This window comes from Natrix helvetica, assembly GCF_964273705.1.
Source record: "Natrix helvetica genome assembly, chromosome: 2".
Lineage (NCBI taxonomy): Eukaryota > Metazoa > Chordata > Lepidosauria > Squamata > Natricidae > Natrix > Natrix helvetica.
The window spans coordinates 27,634,633-27,656,815 of NC_138552.1; the positions used below are offsets into that span (position 1 = coordinate 27,634,633).

At 37.4% G+C, this 22,183-nt stretch overlaps 1 protein-coding gene across 3 annotated transcripts in view; it reads right to left on the reverse strand.

The window, feature by feature from the left end:
* SLC38A9 (solute carrier family 38 member 9) overlaps nucleotides 1-22,183 on the reverse strand; it is a 48,658-nt gene that overhangs the window by 13,030 nt on the left and 13,445 nt on the right. For all 3 annotated transcript variants that reach the window (XM_081940029.1, XM_081940030.1, XM_081940028.1), the window contains exons 7-12: nucleotides 21,985-22,078; nucleotides 19,912-20,082; nucleotides 15,680-15,739; nucleotides 10,917-11,111; nucleotides 9,529-9,636; nucleotides 4,313-4,419 (exon numbers count right to left, since the gene is read on the reverse strand). In XM_081940029.1, coding sequence (XP_081796155.1) covers nucleotides 4,313-4,419; nucleotides 9,529-9,636; nucleotides 10,917-11,111; nucleotides 15,680-15,739; nucleotides 19,912-20,082; nucleotides 21,985-22,078 — 735 coding nt within the window. The remainder of the gene's footprint in view (nucleotides 1-4,312; nucleotides 4,420-9,528; nucleotides 9,637-10,916; nucleotides 11,112-15,679; nucleotides 15,740-19,911; nucleotides 20,083-21,984; nucleotides 22,079-22,183) is intronic.

Below are 22,183 nucleotides of genomic sequence, written 5' to 3' on the forward strand. Positions count from 1 at the left end.
AAATACATTTAACTAAATTTTATTGTGACATTTCATTTCATTATCCTGTATCCTTCCAGAAATAGTGCAGTCCAATATCTCTTGCCATTTGTAGAATCTGTATTCTAGTGTTTTCTTGATAAGTCTTATGTGGACTTCTCTTGACAACTTGTTATTCATTGCATATGTTATAAAGATTCGAAACCCTCTATCTGTTCCTTTCATCAGCTTGACTTTTGTTATTGCTGGTGCTTCTGCCGAAATTACTCTCGTTGTTTCTGCCAAATTTTCTCCCCTTCCTTCATCTATATTTTGACATCTGAGATAGAGTTCCAGTTCATCGATCTCTCCTCTCCATATTTCGCATTTATCATTTCCCTCCACTCTCGATTTGCTGTCAGTGTCAACAATTTTCTTATCACTTTCATATGTCACTGTGGTTTTTTGAACTCAAATTTCATTGTTTTTTTGTAAGTATTCTCAACTCTTCCCTCTGTACTTTCTGTATTTTAATCTATAATTTCAAGTCTCTTTTCAATTCTCTCTGTGATTATTAAGACTTTTTGAATTTCTAGCATAATTCTTTGCAATGTTAGTCCCTTTTCTTCTTCATATTGGGCCATTTTTCCAGGTTATAGACACCGCCACTAAAACATCCAAAGCTTTTGCTAGGTTTCAAACAAATTCAGTAAAGTTTTTCAGGTCAAAGCTTTCTCTTTCCTTCAAAGAAACATCTGTATAGCCACTGACCCTTTCAGTAAACAAAGCCAGTAGCTTTGTATTATCAGATGTTGCCAAGCCTCTAGCCTCTAGATGGTAATGTTACATTCTTTCCCTCTGTTTTTGCCTCTCTTTCTAAACTCCGAACTCCGGAACAGAAGAAAAAAAAATGTTTAAAGATTACGATCCAGCCGAGCCTTGCAAATAAAGAAACTTTTAATCCACAAATACAAAAAATGAAATAAGTATAGAGGAAGAAGGGGAAAAAAAAGACCAGTCCAGTTTAAAAATAAGAGGCATTTGTAAAAAGTCAATCCATAGAAAACAAACAAAATTAAAGTGAAAAAGATAACACGATAGTTTTAAACCAGTGTTAATTCGCCGCTTACTTCCTTCTGTCTTCAATTTTAACTAAGTCTTTGCGATGTCCCTGAGATCAGCAGGACCTGCTCTTCTCTATCACCAGTTTAGATCCAAAAAGGACCATCCAGCAACAGAGATATCGACAGCAATCCTGGATCCCCAAGATTGCATGTCGTGTCATTGCAACGTCAAGCCCCGCCTCCCAGTTTTATTTATTCTTTTTTGCCTGCAAACTCTTCAGAAATTGGACCATATTCTAAATCAATCGTTTGAGTTTTATTTCATGACTGTTGCTCATCATTTGAAGCAAATGTTACGACTTCCTCCATATCGAAGAAAAAGTTGTGGTTCACAACTTTCTTTTCACTGGGCTATTTTACTATAGATAATATGCAACAATCCCCAAATCTTATGTCTTCCCTGACAGCTCATTCCATCCTCTTTTACCCCTTCTTCTCTTTTTGGATTCTATCTCCAAACAGGAACTTATACAACATCTTGGGAAGAGTGTAGTTTATTCAGTTCTTTAGATTTGTGCCTTTTGTTCTGGTCCATTTCAATAACAGTAGTCCAGATTTACTTAGTTAGCAAGTTGACTCCTGCTCCTGTCTCTTCTCCTTAGGGTTGTCATTTGCCTGCGCTGAATAAAAGCAGGCACCAAGTGTCTTTATTCAGTAAACCGTGGTTAACAAATTTGGTTCAGCATATACTGTATATGGCGTTTTCAGTAAATGATATTGTGGATGAGTTGTGGTTTATGATAATGTAGCAGAAAAACAGATGTAAGATGGAGGAATGTTTTAATTTAAAAAGTCAAAATGGCAGCCACAATCATGGGATCAATCCATGTTCTTATTAACATTTTCTAGACCTTTTTTGACCCCGCCATGAATACCCCTGGTTGACTTCATTCTTCTCAAGTGGGGCTCTTCACTTGGATACCCCAATACTATTTGAACATTTATCTACAATCCCACAGTATTTTCACAGAATCATAGAACTATAATGTTCTATGTAATGGAAACACAGACACTTGCAATGTGAAGAAAAACATTAACTCATTCTATTCTGCAACATTCCATTTTAATTTTCTTATTTTTTATATTTGTTAAATTATTCTCATGACTATACCACTCCAGTTACATCTGATAAAATCCAGATTCTGTCCAAAAAAAAATATGAACAGAAAATGAACGATTAAACAAACAGACAATTTCAGTGAGTAATTTTGACCTTAATTTCTTTTTAGCCAGATATAATTCCTGTAAATGTTTGGAATGGGATCTTCAAACCCAAATGGAAAATCAACAGCTTATGGAACTCCCTTCTTCCCTGGCAGAAAATGCTTCCAATCCCCGGTCCATTGTTGTCTGTTCAGCAGCTGCTTTACTCAAGCAGGATGGGGATGATACGGATTTAAAAATGGATCTTTCAAATTTTATATCTAGTCAATGCTTGCTCACAGCATAAACTGTTATCTCAGTCTCTGAACTTTTAACTTCTTTTACTGTCAACATTTCATTTGAGTATCTACTATATACTAGTTCTGGAAACAGTAGACTGCAAGTGAGATCTGTGAACATTAAACTGGGCTTCAGTCTAAAGCATTAGGCTGGGCTACAGTGTAAAACAGATTTAGATTCCATATTTATCCAGAAAGTCACACATTTTTTTCTCTTTCTAGACTTATAAGAATAGAAAATGAAGAACCTTCTAAAATAAGCATCTCTTTAAAATAAATGGGTTAAATATGCTACTTTTGTGCACTGAAAGAGTTTAGCTTCAGTTTTATGCCACAAGAACCATCAAGTTCAGCGCTTATGTTAAATAACATTAGGAAAATACAGCCAATTCTCAATATGGACACCATGAACAATTAAACTACGTTTGAAAACCTGGGAGAATAAAATTGTTGTGACCATTTTACAAAAGGTTAAGATTACTGGGTTGGGTGGGGTGTTCCCAGTCATCATTTACCCCAATAGCTTATTTTGTTTTGGTTTGTTTTGCTCCAAAAACAGAAGATTAAGGAAGCAAGTCTCCAGAGTGGCTCAATTTGGAATTCACCTTCTTTCAGATGGTTCGAATGTTGCTTAACTTTGTGACTGACTCAATCAGAGCTTCATGGGCTTCTTCTGTTATATGAAGTGAGATGGATTGAATGAACTTTGATGCTTTTTTATTTATTTGAGAAGCAAAGGTGACAAATCTGACTTTGCTTGTGACTGCATGACCCCTGGACACTGCAACCATCATAAATATGAACCAGTTGCAAAGCATCCAAATTTTGATCATGATGTGACTATGGGGATGCTGCAATGGTTGTAAGTGTGAAAAGCAATCATAAGTCACTTTTTTCAGGGCGGTTGTAATTTCAAACAATGGTCAAAGTGAAATAGGCAAAAAAGCACTACAGCTTTTTTTTAAAACATTCCTTTAAAATTTAATTCAATTTTGTTTAATGACATATCATGTTACCCTGTATTTTCTTCTTTCTTGAGTCACTAGAGACTTTATTATAAATATACAAAAATCAGTGTCTGGTCCCCATGCTAATGAATCAGAATTTATGCGTCATTCATGACAATTCAAGTTTGAGATCCAGCTGTAAAACATTTCTCCAAATATTTGGAAGGTCATCCAGATGCTGAATGGCAAACTTGAGATAAGTATCGATGTTCTGCTTTGCTGCTAAATGTGGAATCCCATTTTTGGTCAGTGCTTTTCCGAAGGTCAGTCATGAAGACTGGCTGAAGTGACAAAGTCTAAATGCACACTTAATGGAATCATTCTGACCAAACATTCACTCTAGGGAAGATTCATTGTTATCCCACGTCTTTGCTAGTTCAAAATTATATGTATGGATATGGACTGGGAGAGCCTTAAAATTTTAGAAATGGTTCTCTAAACTTTCTCAAACTGAAAGCCATCAATGATTTCCTTACTAGGAAGTCCTTAAGATTCTGAAGAATCTTATTTTGAGCACTGCATGACATGATGTGCTAGGGCTGGCCCGAATAATATTTGATTGCTTAATGAAGCTTAATAAATATTTGATTGCTTAATGAATCATTCAGAGAAAGCTAGCTGTAGACTAAGGTGAACAAATATTGGATTAGAGTGCTGAAACTTACATGACCCCAACACAGGCAATACCTAACAACCTACATACCTAACAACCATTACAAAGAGCAGTTTCAGGAAAAGTCATTTTTTGCATGTAAACATATTTTCTCTTGTAGTCACTTACATTTTTTTCTTGGTTCCTGTTATTCTTAAGTAGCGTAATTACACAATTATGGATAAAGAAAGCCAGGGTCAGCACTCCTGTAAGCTGAGGAAAAAAGATCCTGAACTCTGGAGAAAGAGGAATATAAATCAGAATTTTCAGAGTGGTAAATGTTAATGTTAAAATGAATATAGTCTAGTCTATTGATTCCTAAGCGAAGCTCCCAGTCATATTTGTAGTGGCAGCTGTTATATATTCAGGTAGGATATACTTAAGTTTGGCAAACATACAGAAGAAGCAGCAAGCAAATCAGATGTAAAAGGAGAACCAACAATTATAGAAAAGCTGTATGAAATTAGAAATGAGGCAGCTCTTAATACATTGCTTGCCTCCAGGACATTTTACTCATAATTGACATTGGATAATCTTTTTATTGCACGCACGTACATACAACTAAAACAAAACAAATGCCTAATTCCGTGCATTTTACTCCTTTTTCCAAAGAACTATCCAAATGATGTCATAACTACACCCATTTATATTGCCTTGTATTTTTTTACAATAAAGTTACATCATTTAATCACATTTTTTAAATTTGAAAACCAGAGAAGGCTAAATAATAATGCCGAACACATTTATGGGGGAACAGATTTTCCACAAGAAAGAAGCATTTCTCCCCCCAAAAAGTCACAGTCTGCATATTAGGAAAGTAAGAACGTTATTGGCAGGCTGATGGGATAGGGGCGTGATGGCGAACCTATGGCATGCGTGCTAGAGGTGGCAACCAGAGCCCTCTCTGTGGGCACGTGCGCTATTGCCAGCTGGTCTTCTGGTTTCCGACGTGCACATGCGCACCGGCCACCTAGTCTTAGTGTGTGCCAGTCCTCCGGCGCGTGAGAAGATCAGCTGACCGGCGCGCATGCACATGCCGGAAACCACGAAGACCAGTTGGCCAGCACACACGTGTGCACTGGCCAGCTGGTCTTTGGGTTTCTGGCACTCCAGCGCCAATATAGGGCATAGGATTAGACTATGATGCAGAATTGAGCTATTCCAAGGACTTTTGGGTGCTAATCTTGTCCTAACTAATACAAGTAAAATAAAAGCTAAAAGGAAGCATTCGTGAATGTGATAATAATAGCTTTACAACATTTTCTACACTATGATATGCAGATGCATTGAAAGTGGGCCTCACTCCTTTCAAGTACGTACAGGACTTCATATTTTAAAACGGTAAATAAAAAAAACACATGCATTTCCTTAGAATTTGAATATTATCTTTTTTTTAAAAAAGGTTTCTTTAAATTAAACGTGTATATTTATACCTAATACATAATTGTATTCCAGCTTCTTTTGTACTTCTAGTGGGTAACATTCTAATTTAACAATCAACATATTGTTATATGTTATATAGAATGTATTTCTTTTTGTTGTCATCTGTTTTAGATACCATGAATTACTATTCAGTAATAAAATCATATCTCTGAAGCCAAGCTGTTCTCTGATTAACCAGCTAAGCTCAAGAAAAAGTTTTGTTTTCCCTTCTCTACCACTACAATGGTTTTCTGCCTATATTTTAAAACAAAAGGAAATTTAAGCAGGACAGTGCTTTCCTACTAGGTTATTTCTACATCTATATAATAGAAATCAGTTCCATTTGCATGAGAGACTAAACCATGGTTAGCATAAAGATAATTTACTGATGAAACCTCATTTGGCTGGCCTTCATACACTGTTTAAGCCTATGAATAGAATCACCATAGTTGAAAGCAACCAACTATATTATGATTTAGAGTGCAACATTTTTCCAGTTAAGATATGGTGCCAGATTGAGGCCAGTAGAAATATCAGTACCAAAGAAAATGGGATGGAATTATTTTGATGTCTGCTCTAGAATATCTATTTAATTGTTTTGTTTTACTGTCATCCAAACTGATCATATTGCATGTACAAAATGCATTGTTTCCATTTCACCAAAATAAGTAGAAATGTGATGCTTCCCTGCCGACTTAATTCATAGATGGCTTTTGAACGCTGAGTTTGTTGCCCACCCATGATTTAACAAAATACAAGGCTGAAATTCTAATGTTTGTAAGACTTTCCTGATTAAAGTTAAAGCTGGATTTACCAAGTTTGCTAACTTAACATCTGTACAAATTCACAAACAACCCAACAGAATTGCGTAATCCCCCCCCCTCCCTGCTCTTTTTCCTGCCTTGTTTGGATAATCATGCAAACATTCACAGATGAAGTGTGCCAGTAAACAATAACATCTGAGCAACGATTTCTGACAAGAGCCATCTGGAAGACTATGGGAAAACTTCATTGCATGTTAGACAAAACCATTGGACAGCCAAGTAGATGCAGTAATGATAGCCAAGGGTGAAGCATTGGTCCATATACATGTCCTGCATGTCTTCTATCACACACCAAGGAGATTGCCACATGGCAAAAATATAAGCAAGCCTGCCAGGAGATTCTAACCTGGGCAAATGATTTGAGTATGATTACTATCATATTTACTCCCCACTCTTCTTCTTTGGGTTTTTACCAAGGAGATCTAAGGAGAGTTATATTTCACTCAAGCACTCAAAGTAAGCTCTCAAGCACAAATATTATTTTTCCCCTGCTCTGCTGTCAACTTACAGTTAAAATCACTCTGTTTCATCATGTGTATAGGAACTTGTGTTTACCATAACATCAGCCATTGACTAAGCAAATCCTTTTAAGAAATATTATTTACTCTATTATAAAGCCTTAAAAAAGGAGGAGGAAATTATCCAAACCACAGATCCCAAATCTTGGTATGGATTCTAACAAACTCCTCATCCAAAGTTTCCCATGATAGAGAACAACAGTTCTTTTTCTTTCAATCAAAATGGCCATAGTTTATGAATATTATCAACCATGTAGTGTATTAACCATTTACTCAAACTAATTTAGAACTACGATAAACTCTGCTGTTTATGAAGAGTTTTGAAATGTTCCTGCTTGATAAGAAACAAATACGTTTTGGTTCTCCACACGAGAGGGACCCACACTGTCTTTGGCCATATGTTGTGAACTCTACATAATGTGGAGTCAGTCTACTTGAAAGGAAGTAGTAGGTTGAAGTCCACAGGTCTTAAAGTTGCCAAGGTTGGAGACCTCTTGGTCTACCAGAAAGGTCTTCTTTATTGTTGTTTTGTTCATTCTATGCCTAACAGAGGCATCCTTGTGGCAGAATAACTGGACCATCCTCATATCCAAAGCGGATAAGTTACAAACAGGTTCCAGTTCATTTTCCATGAACTGTAAGAGGAATTGTTGTCCACTAGGATTGCTGGCAGGTAATATTCAAGGACAAGGAGTGGCAGCAGACTGCATCACTGGTGCCCTGAGGCCTCACATGCTAAGCAGTGATGTCCTCTGGGAATACCCACCCACTCCTGCTGTTCCTGGGCTGCCCAAACAATGACAACAGGGAGGTAAGGCTTCGGCAGAGAGGATGGTCCAGTTATTCTGCCATGAAGATGCCTCTGTTAGGCATAGAATGAACAAAACAACAATAAAGAAGACCTTTCTGGTAGACCAGGAGGTCTCCAACCTTGGCGACTTTAAGACCTGTGGACTTCAACTCACAGAATTCTGGAAGTTGAAATCCACAAGTCTTAAAGTTGCCAAGATTGGAGACCCCTGGGCTAGACAAAGGAAAACTCTTTCAGGAAAGGAAAGCGAAGGGAGTACAAACGAGTAAAGAAGGAAAGAAGGAAGGAAGGGAAAATCTTTCTGTTCAACAAAGCAGAGAAGGAAAGCAAAGCAGAATTTTGAGAGATCTTAGTGGAATGGGTTTCCGCCCTTATATCATTCTTGATATAATCTTGAAAAAAATATTACATACCAACCAGAAAAACCCAAGTGTTAAGGGTTCTAATGAATGAAAAATACTGATAGCTAAGTGGCCATAGTGGAATGGTTGTTTCATAAGTACTTGTTCTGATTTATCAGCTCTGCCAGATTTCTACCACAATCTAGTTTCTTAAGGGGCCTCTTCCAACACTTTTCTTTAGATAGGACATTTCTATAAAGTCTCTCACATCAAAAAACCTACATGTGGGAGGCAATGTTCACAGAACATCAAAAAATTCTTGTTACAGGCTATTTTCCATCCATTTTTTTTCTGAAGAAAAGAATGGCATTGAAAACTATCCTTAAGCATTTTGTTTTTGTTGTAACAGCTGATAGCTACCCATCCATATGGTATTTTGGAAACTGGAAGATTTACTATAAAGTATGAACAAACTGAGGAGATAACTCTAGGAGGAAAAAATGTATGTAATTCCCTTAGCTCAGGGGTTGGCAACCTTAAATACTCAACGAGCCACAAAGGCCCTAACCAGAAGCCCCCCCATTCAATTCTGGAGCCAACCAGAAGTCCGGTTCCCCTACCATAGAGTCTCTTCCTACCCCAGCATCCTTTTTCCTCTACCTGTCCTAACTGAAAGCCTGTCAATTGGGGAACCAACTGGAAAACCTGACCCATGCCATAGAGTCTCCTCCTGGTGCGCCATGCTTCCCCCCTCCCCCAAATGGGGAGGGGGAAAGCAACAAAATTCTGGCGCCGACCTGCGATAGTGAGCCACAACAGAGGGATGAAAGAGCCACATGTGACTCCAGAGCCGTGGGTTGTTAACCCCTGCCTTAGCTGTATGTTACTGTCTAGGAATAATTAAATTTAGCGCCTGCATAATGACTCCCCAGACAGCTTCCCCAAGAAAATAATCATCTACTCAAAGAGCAGCAAAGGGAAACCATATTTTTCAGAGCTTATTTTGACATCACATTATATTTCCAGCAAAAGTAGAAGAAATCACCCCTGATGTCTCTTTACTAGTTTTTTTTTATAGAAGAACAGCAAAACCACTGTCTTGGCTTCAGATCTGAAGTAGAAACACCACTGTGGTAACTATCTAATTTAAGGATTAGGTTTATGTGGGTACCCAGTCATCACATCTTATTTTGTGAACTTTGGCTTAGCATGTGTGACCCAGTTTTGCCCATAAGGATGGTTTCCAGCCTTCATGATAGGTAGAGAAGCGATAGGCCTGATGTGTTCTAGACAATTAGGGTTTGGATGGATTATAGCAAGGTAGATAAAAGTAATACTATAGCCGAAAGCCTATCCTGCCCTGCAGGCTTCATTCAGTTGATTAAATTATTTAAAGGGAACAGTCCATAAATATTTTTTTAAAGTTTACCTGGCACAAAATATATATTTGTTGCAGTCCAATCAAATTCTAAATGGAATCCTAGAAGAGCAGCTTTCACAGTAACAAGAATAACTAAGTAAATGACAGAGACAGTACCTGCAGTGGGAAAAAGAAAATAAACATTCGTATCTAGATATATTGAAACTAATAAATACAGGAAAAAATGTTCTTTAATATCTACGAGACTTAGAACATTACAATTCAGCCTCTCTCTTTTATATTCTTCTTGTAAATCATTTTAATCATAATTGAATGAAATGAAGTTACTTGACATCATATTCAACAATACCAAACTGGAACATAGGTTAGTGGGAGGATTTTAACCGAATTGTGAGCTTAAAATCATTATTACCATTGTTCTCATAATAATAATCTGAAAGAAAAATTAATCAAGGTTTTGGAGACTAGAAATTCTAGGCACAGTAACAAAACGCAGATGTGCTTTTAAATGTGGATATTTTCATTAAAAAATAAAGAACTTGCAGTGCAAAAACTTCCTGTATCATACCCTCTGCAAGATAAAGCGAGCATATTTTACACATCCATTTTCATAAACATGATCTGACACTCAAGGACAAAAAAACAGATTGCATTGCTTCCTTGCTTTACAATATTTCAGAACAATATTGCTATACAACATATAATTTCACCTTTATTACTTTCATATTACTGTACCTATTACTTTCTTATAGGTGTGTGAAGGTATTGCATAGAGAAAAAAACAGCATTTAAAAAACTGGAAACAAAATGAGCAAAAATATAAACTCTTATGGATTTCTAAGCGTTCAGTATCTTGTTTAAATCTTTTACTAATTTAAGGAATATCTCCAATTGAATAAAAAGAAGAAATAACGAGAATGCAAAAAGTTTGAAACTTTTCTGTTATGGCTAAGGTAGACAATTTGTTCTTTCTTCCTTGGCTGAAATACACAATGTGATAAATTCACAACTGGATTACTGCTGTCTCTTTTTAAAGTTTAAAAAAACACAATTAGAGATGTCAACTAGCAGAAGTTAACCATTTTGAGGGCTCATTAAACATGATTAATACTGGATGAAATTGCTTTCCAGTTACTGGAGAAAGAAGAGTGGAGCAAATGTTATCTTCTTCTATAGTGGGAGCACTGTCATTATAAGGAAGCATTTTGAAAGAGAGGTTGAAGAACTAAAACAACATACGAAATCTTCCCCAACATTTGCTGCTCCAAGTTAATTCAAGATCTGTTATTGCCCTGGCAAGTTTTAAATTTCCTGAGATATTGAAAAATTGGAGCAAAGGTCTTTTGTGTAGTGAGACCCACAACTAATAAGAAATTTATTGAGTCAAGATATCTAAAAGAATCTATTTTGCATAATTCTTAATGACTACTACATACCTAATATGTTAAATTTGGCAAAGAAAGATGGAGACTTAAAATTCAACAGTAGAAGAATGATGGTCATATAAAATGGAACGGTTTTGGATTTGTCCCACCACTTTTCAAATTCCTCAAATCCAACAGCACTGATAGAAGTAAATCCAAAAGTTTCATTTCCCGGTACTTTATGGCTACTGTCGCTTGGACATATTACTGTAAAATTAAAAAGGAAAGAAAATGATTGTTTAGCTTAATCCCTTGCAAATGGGTTATGATGGTGATAGTGAGAAATTATGTTCTGGAAATCAAACGTTGAACATCGATCTTGGTTCGCTGGAAATTCTGGGAGTTGAAGTCCACCCATCTCAAAATTGCCAAGGTTGAGAAACATGGCATTAATTAACTTCTTCAAAAAAGCATAATAATCCAGTAGTCTGTTCTTACAATGGCCAATCAAGAAAGTCCACTAGATTCCCTTCACAGAGGCCTCACTGCCACTAATAGCCATTCATCCTATGGCAGGGGTGTCCAAACTTGGGAACTTTAAGACTTGTGGACTTCAACTCCCAGAATTCCCCAGCCAGCATGTGGCTGGGGAATTCTGGGAGTTGAAGTCCACAAGTCTTAAAGTTCCCAAGTTTGGACACCCCTGTCCTATGGCAAAGAATCTTTCATGCCTAAAGCAAACCAATAGCCTGAGAATTAACTAATATGTGAACTCAAATCCATAGAAAAGAGTCAGTTTCATGTAGTGGTTAAGGCACCAGCTAGAAACCAGGAGACACCAGGTGTTCTAGATCTGCCTTAGACACAAAGGCAGCTGGGTGACCTTGGGCCAGTCATTGGCTTTCTTTGCCCTAGTAAGAAGGCAATGGCAAACTACTTCCAAAATCATGACAAGAAAACCACAGGGGTTAGTCAAAGTATTTGCCAGGAGTCAACACTGGTATAAGGGCACAAACCCCAAAAACACAGAAGCTCTGCTTATGCCAGGCTTACTTTAAGCATGACCTCTACATTGTTTATGTGCACACGTAATTCTTACAGGTAAGAAATGCATGTTGGCAGTAAGACTTCCTTTGCTTGGTGTCCTTCAGATAACTTAACTGTAGTTGCTGTCATTTCCAGACGACGTGACCAAAGGCCTGCCTTGGTCTATGCTGCCCAGAATGATGGGAGCTGCAATCCAGTAACACCAAAGCATAAATCCTTCATCATTCCAACTGCCCTTTTCATGCTGCCATGTTGTTGTTAGGTCTCTGTCAGGCAAAGATGGGCTGTGCAATCTATAGAGTACTGCATTTCTTTAACATTTCATTTGCCACAGCTCTGTGAATTCATTCCCTCTTCCCCTCTTCCCCATTTGTTGCATTGAACAAGAGAAAAAGGATCAAGACATTTACCAAAGGGTCATAGTTCTCCAGTGTATATACACCAAAGACAAATTATTTGTGTTTCAATCACACTTGGCCAATGAAGAATTCTATTCTATTCTATTCTATTCTTATTCTTATTCTATTGGGCTTTGTTCTATGCTATTCTGTTCTATTCTATTCTATGTATTGATAAGTCAAGTTTTCTCTAGATACGTGTGTTATCCATTAAAATGGTTGTTGGTCTTATTTCACTCAAAACATTTAAGCAACTTAGGCAGTGCTGTAATTTTCAACGCAATCACCACTACTTTTGTTGCTCAAATCACTTTGAACACGTACTAGTATTTTTAATTGGCTAACTTATAACTCCTTGCATAGAAAAGCTTGCTGGCAACTTTTTGCTTCCTGAGTTCCAGAATTACTGGAGTTGTTTATGAGAAGGTGATCCTTTTTTCCTTTTGTCATTAAGTCTTAAATAGGGAATTGGTAGTTTCTCACAATTAGCCATACAGCAAAGTATGTGTCTAGCCTGAGCTACGATGTACCACTGAACATATCCTTTGGTTGAATACCAACTGCAAAACACATGCACAACATCAGGAAGGCAGCTGAGCTGGCGTTAGAATGAGGGCAATTACCACAATCCACAAGTACACTGAACAGGAAAGAAACGGCTAACACTCTGCCATATATCATATACATAATTCCTTATATATTTCTTTTGTTTTATAAGACTCCTAGTGTCACTGAACATGTTTTCTCTTCCCCTAACTACCAGATTTGTTTCCTTCTAGAGCAGTGTTTCTCAAACTTGGCGACTTTAAGTCCTGTGGACTTCAACTCCCAGAATTCCCCAGCCAGCTATGCTGGCTGGGGAATTCTGGGAGTTGAAGTCCACAGGACTTAAAGTCGCCAAGTTTGAGAAACACTGTTCTAGAGCATTGTCTCAGTTCTAACTCACTGTAACAAGTCCAAATTCTGCAAAGATGCCGCATAAGCTACAAAATAATCTTTTAGATCATTATTGTACCATAACCCAAGGTACAGACTACCAAACTGCAGGCTTCTAAGCAGTACATAAGCAGTGTGGAATTTTTCCATGTAGGGTTTACATGTTAGGTTAGGTATAGCTCTGCATCTTAGTTAAAGGATGGTTCTCCTAAATGTCAGCAGATTTCGATATCGGTTTACTAATTTTTGATTTTTCATAAAAAAGAGTAAAGGTTCCCCTCGTACATATGTGCTAGTTGTTCTCAACTCTAGGGGGCAGTGCTCACCTCCGTTTCAAAGCCAAAGAGCCAGCACTGTCTGAAGACGTCTCCGTGGTCATGTGGCCGGCATGACTAAACGCCAAAGGCGTATGGAACACTGTTACCTTCCCACCAAAGGTGGTCCCTATTTTTTTACTTGCATTTTTACATGCTTTCGAACTGCTAGATTGGCAGAAGCTGGGACAACTAACGGGACCTCACTCCATTACGCGGTGCTAGGGATTCAAACTGCCGACCTTCTGATTGACAAGCTCAGCATCTTAGCCACTGAATCACTATTCCCTTTACTTATTAAATTTGCCACCATTCGTTTTATACAACTTCCTCACAGTTGTGCAGTATTTTCCAAATGGGACTTTTGACTTTTATTTATGAAGTATATGACCATAATAAATATCTGATTTGATTAGATTTGACTCTCACAACTCCCCAATATTCAAAAGATACCATGTTGGATATTACTAGGTTAGATCTAGGTGGAAGACCAAAATCAGATGGGCTGTAATAACTTCTTTCATTGGCAGAAGGCTGTCTTTTTGAAAATCTAGTATAAGACATCATTATCCATGATTTATACAGAAAGTATGAACTAATTAGGACATTCATGGAAATTTCCCAATGCCATTTTTTTCATCCCATGATAGCCTTTTGCCTAGTTGGCTACAAGTCCCTGAAGCACAAACTTTTGTATAGAATAAATAGATGTAAAAGAATCATTAGCATTATTTTCCCAGTCTGTTTGTTCTGTGCTATCTATATAAGTGTAGTGCTTGAGGGAAAATTAATAGCATTTCTGAAATTTACATGAAGTTACAGTGAAGGTTGAATTCTTCCTATTGGTTTGATACAACATGTAACTAGCAGAGTTAAGAAGGGAATAATGTTAACAACAAATAATGAAATAACATCAGGGTGGCTTTTTAAATAAGCTTTTGAAACTAAGATGTTTCTGATGTGAAACTATGATCCCTCTGTTCTGCAAATGTCTGAACATCATTTTTTCTTCAAGATATATTCTTTTGGTTGCTTTTAATTAGTTGCAACTGTTTTAAATATTATTTAGCTTTTTGCCTTGATAAACATTGATATATATTTAGTTCATTTTAAATTTCATGGAAGCATATTGTCTGAGGCCACATGTGGTACAGAAGGAGGTAATGTCCTTGAAAACAAGGACATCACCTCCTTCTGTCCTAGAACTTTTAAAGAAGGTAAAAAGTGAGATTGTGCTATTACCAGGATGGGCAAGACCAACATTTCTAGACCCACTTTTTTGTTCTCATTCATCTTGTAGTCTGGAAGGGCTCTGTGCTAGGTGGCAAATTTCATGCCTTAAGATTTGCAGAAACCTATGGCACCATTGTCACAGGGACACGATGGCTCAGTGGCTAAGACGCTGAGCTTGTTGATCAGAAAGGTCGATAGTTCGGCAGTTCGAATCCCTAGTGCCATGTAACGGAATAAGCTCCCGTTACTTCTCCTAGCTTCTGCCAACCTAGCAGTTCAAAAGCATGCAAAAATGCAAGTAGAAAAATATGGACCACCTTTCGTGGGAAAGTGCGTTCCGTGCGCCTTCGGAGTTTAGTCATGCCAACCACATGACCACGGAGACGTCTTTGGACAGTGCTGGCTCTTCGGCTTTGAAACGGAGATTGGAATGACTAGCACATATGTGTGAGGAGAACTTTTACCTTTACCTTATGGCACCATTGTAATTCTCAAGCAAATGAAAGATTCATTATTTAAGAAGCAGCTGTATTTAAAACTCTCCACCTGGAAAGGCAGAAGTTGTAAAAGTGTTTACACATGCACTACTATCAGCATCTACTACCATGCTTGAGAATATGAGTCAATGAAAGACTGTGTGGTCTTCACTTATTATGTATCTGAAAGTAAGAGAATATCATTTTATTGTTTTATTTATTGTTCAGGGATTATTTACTAAGCTTATTCCTCTCTGTTTAGACAGAATCTATGAAAAACACAAACATGCAAGGCTTACAAATGATTTCCCATCCCAAAAGCCCCATAAGGTTGAAAAGGGGTATATTTATTGAGAATTTTGTTCTTAAACCAGACTCCAATGTACTGGAACTCTGCAACAGTAAGAAACATTTTTTTCCATTTTGCTTACCTCTACTGCTTCCATTTGTACCAGGAACAATGTCTGTTACATTAATATCATGAATATAATCTAAAAAAAAGAAAAGAAAAGAAAACTGACTTAAGGGCACAGAACAGTATTACAAAAGAAATAAGTTTTAGAACATTCATAATATATACTAAAAACATCTATGTCAATGCTAGGAGTCGAAAATTGATGGCACATAAATAATCAGTTCAACCTATGACAGTGATGGCTAACCTTTTCCGGATCGAGTGTCAAAAGTGGAGGGAGCACAGGGTGGCCCTGTATGGGTGTGCCCATATCCATAATGCTATGCGCGCGACCCCACACGTATGCCCGTGTGCCCCCCCACGCACGTGTGCATGACCCTCCTCCCCTCTGCTTTTGCCATGTGATGGACTGGTTTTTCGCTCTCCCCAGGCTCTCGAGGCTTTCTAGGAGCCTGGGGAGGGCAAAAACAGCCCCCTCCTCCCCAGAGGCCCTCTGGAGGCTTCAGGTGGCTTCCCTGAAGCCTCTGGAGGACGAACAATGGTCCTACGGACACCCCAGAAGCCGTTTTTCAAGCTCTATTGGCTTCAGGGAAGTCCCCTGAAGGCTGTGGAGGGCGAAAAACAGCCCTACAAGCAAACCAGAAGTCCATTCCTGAACTTCTGATTTGCCTGTAGGGCCATTTTTCACACTCTGGAGGCCAAAAAAGAAGGCTGAAGTCAGTTGGAGCTGACAGGGCAACGCCTCGCATGCCCTAACAAATGGCTCCGCATGCCACCTGTGGCACCCGTGCCATAGGTTCGCCATCACGGACCTATGATATATCTTAACTTCTACTAAAAAGAGGACTTTTGAAATATGGTTAAGTTGATATTTTCTCATGAAACCTTAAAGGCATTGGAATAATAATGATGTGGAAAGGGAGTTATCCTTGACTTACAACCATTTGTTTAGTGATCATTTGAAGTTACAATGACACTGAAAAAAATTACTTATGACAATTTGTCACACTTCTAACTCTTACAGCATCCCCATGGTCATGTAATCAAAATTCAGACTGGCAAATGGCATGTATTTATGATTGTTGCAGTACTGTATCCCAAGGTCATGTGATCACCTTTCGTGATTTTCTGATAAGCAAAGTCAATGGGGAAGCCATTTTGGCCAAAATTAGGGAAAACTCAAAATATTTTACAGGTAACATTTAATGCCTAAAAATGAAGCAAAACTCTGATATAAATTTTATGAGTTTGGAAAAAAGAACGTATAAGAAAAAGGTTCATTGTATCATAAGTATGGTCTGGTAAAGTTATTCCACATTATATCAGACTCTGATATAATGGTCTATAATTGACCCATTTTTAAAAAAATAATAGAAATCAAACATTGAAACATAGAAAGTTGATATACTCTTATTGTTTGCAATCAGACAGGTAGTTTCTGGAGAACAGGAAAGAATCTGAGTATTTCCATATGGTGGGAAATATACTGGAAAACTGGTTAAATGGAAAAGTTAACCAATGGAGCAGAATATGATTTTTACTTCACTTGTTTCAACATATATCAACAATAAAGGCATAATGATAGCCTATTAGCTATTTCCAGACTTCTAGACAATATAATTAAAGGTTGTAAGTATTTTGTTTCTGCATATACTCCATGGCATTATTAATGCATATAACTAAAATGGGGAGTGAACCCATCTACAAGAAGAAGAAGAAATTAGCCTGGTCTAGTTTATCTTTTCCCACTGCAGTGCATATATTGCCATCTAGTGGCTAAATTGTTTAAACAAGTAAATATGTCTTCTTAATGCAATGCTTCCCAAACATTTTCCTTTATTACCCCAAAACTGCTTATTAGGAAGTCTTATCATATTTTGAGAGTCAGTCCCAAGTCTCTTCATTCAACACCATCACAACTTTGAGTGGTTACCGAATGAAAAGTCATAACTCAGGGAATACCTGCATTATAGAAACAATATCATTGAACCGGTGCTGAAATTCAATTTTTTTCCCCACCGGTTCTGTGGGCGTGGATTGGTGGCATGTGGTGGGCATGGTCTGGTGGGCGGGGTGTCATGTGACTGGGTGGACATGGCCAACTTTTTTTGTACTTTTTAAAGAATTTTTTAAAGTTAAAATTCTAAATTGCTAAAGTTAAAAAGTTTTTAAAAGTTCCAACAATCAGCTGTGTGACTATCAACCGTGCCTTGCGATAGTCGGAACTTTTTAAAAACTTTTAAAAGCATTTTTAAACTATCGGTTTGGGCAAACCAGTAGCATTTTTTACTATTGGTTCGGGTGAACTGGCCCGAACCGGTAGCATTTCATCTTGGCATTGAATTGAACCATTTTTATGTCATGTTAACAAATTTCCATTGGCAATTTCACCAATTTTGTCTAATAGGAATACTTTGGGAGATATTCAAATATATTTTGGTACATGTGGCAATATGTAAGACAATTTAAAAGCTCCTATTGTGATGGGTAATGTCTTTGTGTCGTTACCCCCGCAAATCCCCACTTTTATCCAATTCTGGGTAATTATCCTGGCTTGGGAAGCACTGCACTAATAAAATAAAATTATCTACTTGGCAGCATTTATTTCTTATTGTTAATAGGCTTATTGCAACCAGCTACCACTTCCTTCCAAGTAAATGTGTGTAAGGCCAGAAAACAATAGTAGGATACATGATAGGATAGAAAAGTAAGGTATTTATCTTACTTTTTCTTACTTATTCACAACTTCTGAAGGCAAGCTGTTCCACTGAGAACAATTAATCAGTGGAACAGCTTGCCTCCAGAAGTTGTTAATGCCCCAACACTGGAAGTCTTTAAGAAGATGTTGGATAGCTATTTGTCTGAAATGGTCTAGGGTTTCCTGCCTAGGCAGGGGGTTGGACTAGAAGACCTCCAAGGTCCCTTCCAACTCTACTATTGTATTATTGTATCTACTCAAACCATGAGTAAATATCTACAAATCTCAAAAAGCAGCTGTCAAATGAAGAACATGCTTGTTTGCAAAATATTTAACTCAGTATTAGGATGTCAAGATGCAAGAGGCTTTTCCTGGAATTGCTGTTAATTCAGGCCGCCACCTGCACACACAAAAATACTGTTACTTCTGTTAATTTAGGAGTTTGCTAAGAAATTACTTGGTGTCAACTCTCTGGTTTATAAAAAAAAATTCCTAAAGAAATGTTTACATACATTGGGCCTTCAGTTACAGTTAGTGCTCAACTTACAACAGTTGGTTAGTGAACGCTCGAACTTACAACAGCAATAAAAAAGTGACGTATGACCATTTTTCACACTTACAACCATTGGTACCTCCCATGGTCATGTGATTTACTGCACATTCAGATGCTTGACAACTGGTTCATATTTGTGATAGTTGCAGTGTCCCCGGGATCATGTGATTATCTCTTGCAACCTTCTGACAAGCCAAATCAACGGGGAAGCCAGATTTACTTAATAACCATGTTACTAATAACTGCGGTGACTCTTTTAACAAATGTGGGAAGAAAAGTTGTAAAATGGGGCAAAACTCACCTAAGAAATTTTTCACTTAGCAACATAAATTCTGAGCTCAATTGTGATCGTAAGTCGAAGACTACCTGTATGTACGTAGAACAATTTGCAAAAAGAATCGTACGTCTAGTTTTAGATTCAACAACCAACCCCATTTTTCAATTTTAAAGGACAAAGTTTAGAATGTCAAATGAAGGACAGCAGTTTCCTTAGAATCTATCAGATCTACTGTTCTCTCAACCTGGCACTGGAATGTGATGGTAGGAAAGAATTCTTGCTCTGAAGTTTGCGTACATACATTTTTTGTCATATTGGAGCTAATGGGAAGAAAATGGTGAAAGAACAGTGTCTATAAAAGAATGAGTTACTTCAGAATCTCTTCTATCATGACTTTTGACCCTTCGTCATCTTTCTCCCTGCTCTCTAAAACTCTATCTATAATTTTAAAACCTATTATCTTGATGACTTCATTTTTATGCCCAAGGAAAGTTAACTGCCAAATATATATTCTTATATTAGAAGAGATTTTTTATCTTTTCTAAAATCCCTAGGCATATGTGCATTTATTTATTTATTAAATTACATGTTTTATTTAACATTTGGAGAAGCTGAAGTTTTTTTGAACTAATGCAATCCGAAGGGCCCCCTTGTATCTATTTATTAACTATAAATACTCTGTCCCACATGAAAGCAATTAACAGAAAAATGTATACTTACTATAAATACACTTTCCAGTATTGAAAAGGAAATTGGTCATTAGCACCCAGTAAACCACCATGGCTCCAATGAGGGACACCAGTGAAAATAAAAGGCTAGACCACTGCCCAAAAGATCCAAAGTAATATTTGCAAACATCTGGGAATTCCCAAGTTGAGGTATCTACTGAAGCTGAAAAGAAGAAAAACAAGATATTGATTTAATTCTGTGCTACCATATTTTTCAGAGTATAAGACACACCAGAGTATAAGACGCACCAAGGTTTTGAACAGGCAAATTAAAAAAAAAGTTTTTGCACTCTACAAGCCTCCCCAAAAACGGGCCCGAAAAATGCAAAAAATGGCCAGTTTTTCGCGAAAACGAGCCTGTTTTTTTTTTTTTTTTGTCAAAAAAGGGCATTAGGAAGCCTATAGAATGCTCCTGGGGGCTGGGAGGAGACAAAATTGAGCATATAACGGCTCATTGTTTGCTCATTTCTGCCCTCCCCAGCCCCCAGGAGCTCTCTGAAAGCCTCCTACAAACTATGCACGGCCATTTTGGTGAAGGGGCAGAGTTTCAGGAGGCAAAAAAATGCTGTATTCAGTGTATAAGACGCACCCAGATTTTCAGCCTCTTTTTTGAGGGGAAAAAAGTGCATCTTATACTCCGAAAAATACGGTAATTATTTCAAGGTCTTCTAAAATGTATCTAAACATTCTAGATACCAATTTGAGCCAACGCTGGTATTACAAAGAAAGTTTGATTCCCAGCAGGCTGATGACAAGCTTAAAACAAAAGGGATACTGTTATTATTATGATTATTTGTATAAAGTAGGGCCGGATCCATCACGTGTAAGCCACGCCCACCCCAGCTTCGCGAATAGGAAAAACATCACAAAACGTCCTGTGATGGCAACGTGATGCCGCGAGTTTGACACTTGTGGTATAAGGTAAAGCACAAACTGAAAGAAATATACAGTATATTTCTATACAGTATATTACAGTTATATACAGTATGTGTTTATGTATGTATTTATAGATACACTTGTAGATTTGAGAACCATCAAATATTTGACTTGCATCTATCTATCTATCTATCTATCTATCTATCTATCTATCTATCTATCTATCTATCATCTATCATGACTTATTTAACATTTAGAAAAGCTGAGGTTTTTTTGAACTAATTCAATCCCAAGGCCCCCCTTGTATCTATTAACTATAAATACTCTGTCCCACATGCAAGCAATTAAAAGAAAAATGTATACTTACTATAAATACACTTTCCAGTATTGAAAAGGAAATTAGTCATTAGACCCAGTAAACCATCATGGCTCCAATAAGGGACACCAGTGAAAATAAAAGTCTAGACCACCAAAACTTCAGCTTCTCTAAATGTTAAATAAATCATATAATTTATATACATAGGAATACCAGTCAAATATTTGATGGCTCTCCAATCTACAAAATGTACATGAGACCAATTTAACATTTGGAGTTGTACATCCTGCCAAGTTTGAGATAGTCAAGTTCAGAGGTGGTATTCAGCAGTTTCTGAGCAGTTCTGGAGAACCGGTAGCAGAAATTTTGAGTAGTTCGGAGAACCGGTAAATACCACCTCTAACTGCCCGATCCCCATCTATTCTCTGCCTCCCGAGTCCCAGCTGATCGGGAAGGAATGGGGATTTTGCAGTAACCTTCCCCTGGAGTGGAGAGGAAATTGAGATTTCCTTCCCCTGCCACGCCCATCAAGCCATGCCCACCAAGCCACGCCCACAGAACTGTTAGTAAAAAAATTTGAATCCCATCACTGGTCAAATTATATAATCTGATAAAATCAGAAATGATGTAGGAGTTTGCTCATTAAGAAGTTCAGGAACATTTCACTTATTATTGGGAGACAAACTCTGTTCATTGCTACTTCCCTTTTCATATACTATTTTTGGAAAGACCTGTGTATTCTAGAATACAAAGACAAGAAGATAGTCCTGTGGTCAATAAAACTGCACATCACTGAATCATGTTCTTAAGTGTACCAGGAGGCTCACGCGTGCTTTCATGAAACATACATATTTACTAAAGTGGTATACTTACGTATCATTGACCTGGATTTCACAACTCTGTAGCAACAATAAAGAGTCAGCATGCCCATCAGTGGAATAATACAGATTCCAGTAGTAAATCCAGCCTGTTTGAAAATTAAACATTTAACTAAATGCTTATGCAAATTGCGGCATTAATGCAAACTCTTATGCCACAATTTACCAGGCAAAATTTGTCCTAAAATAGAGAC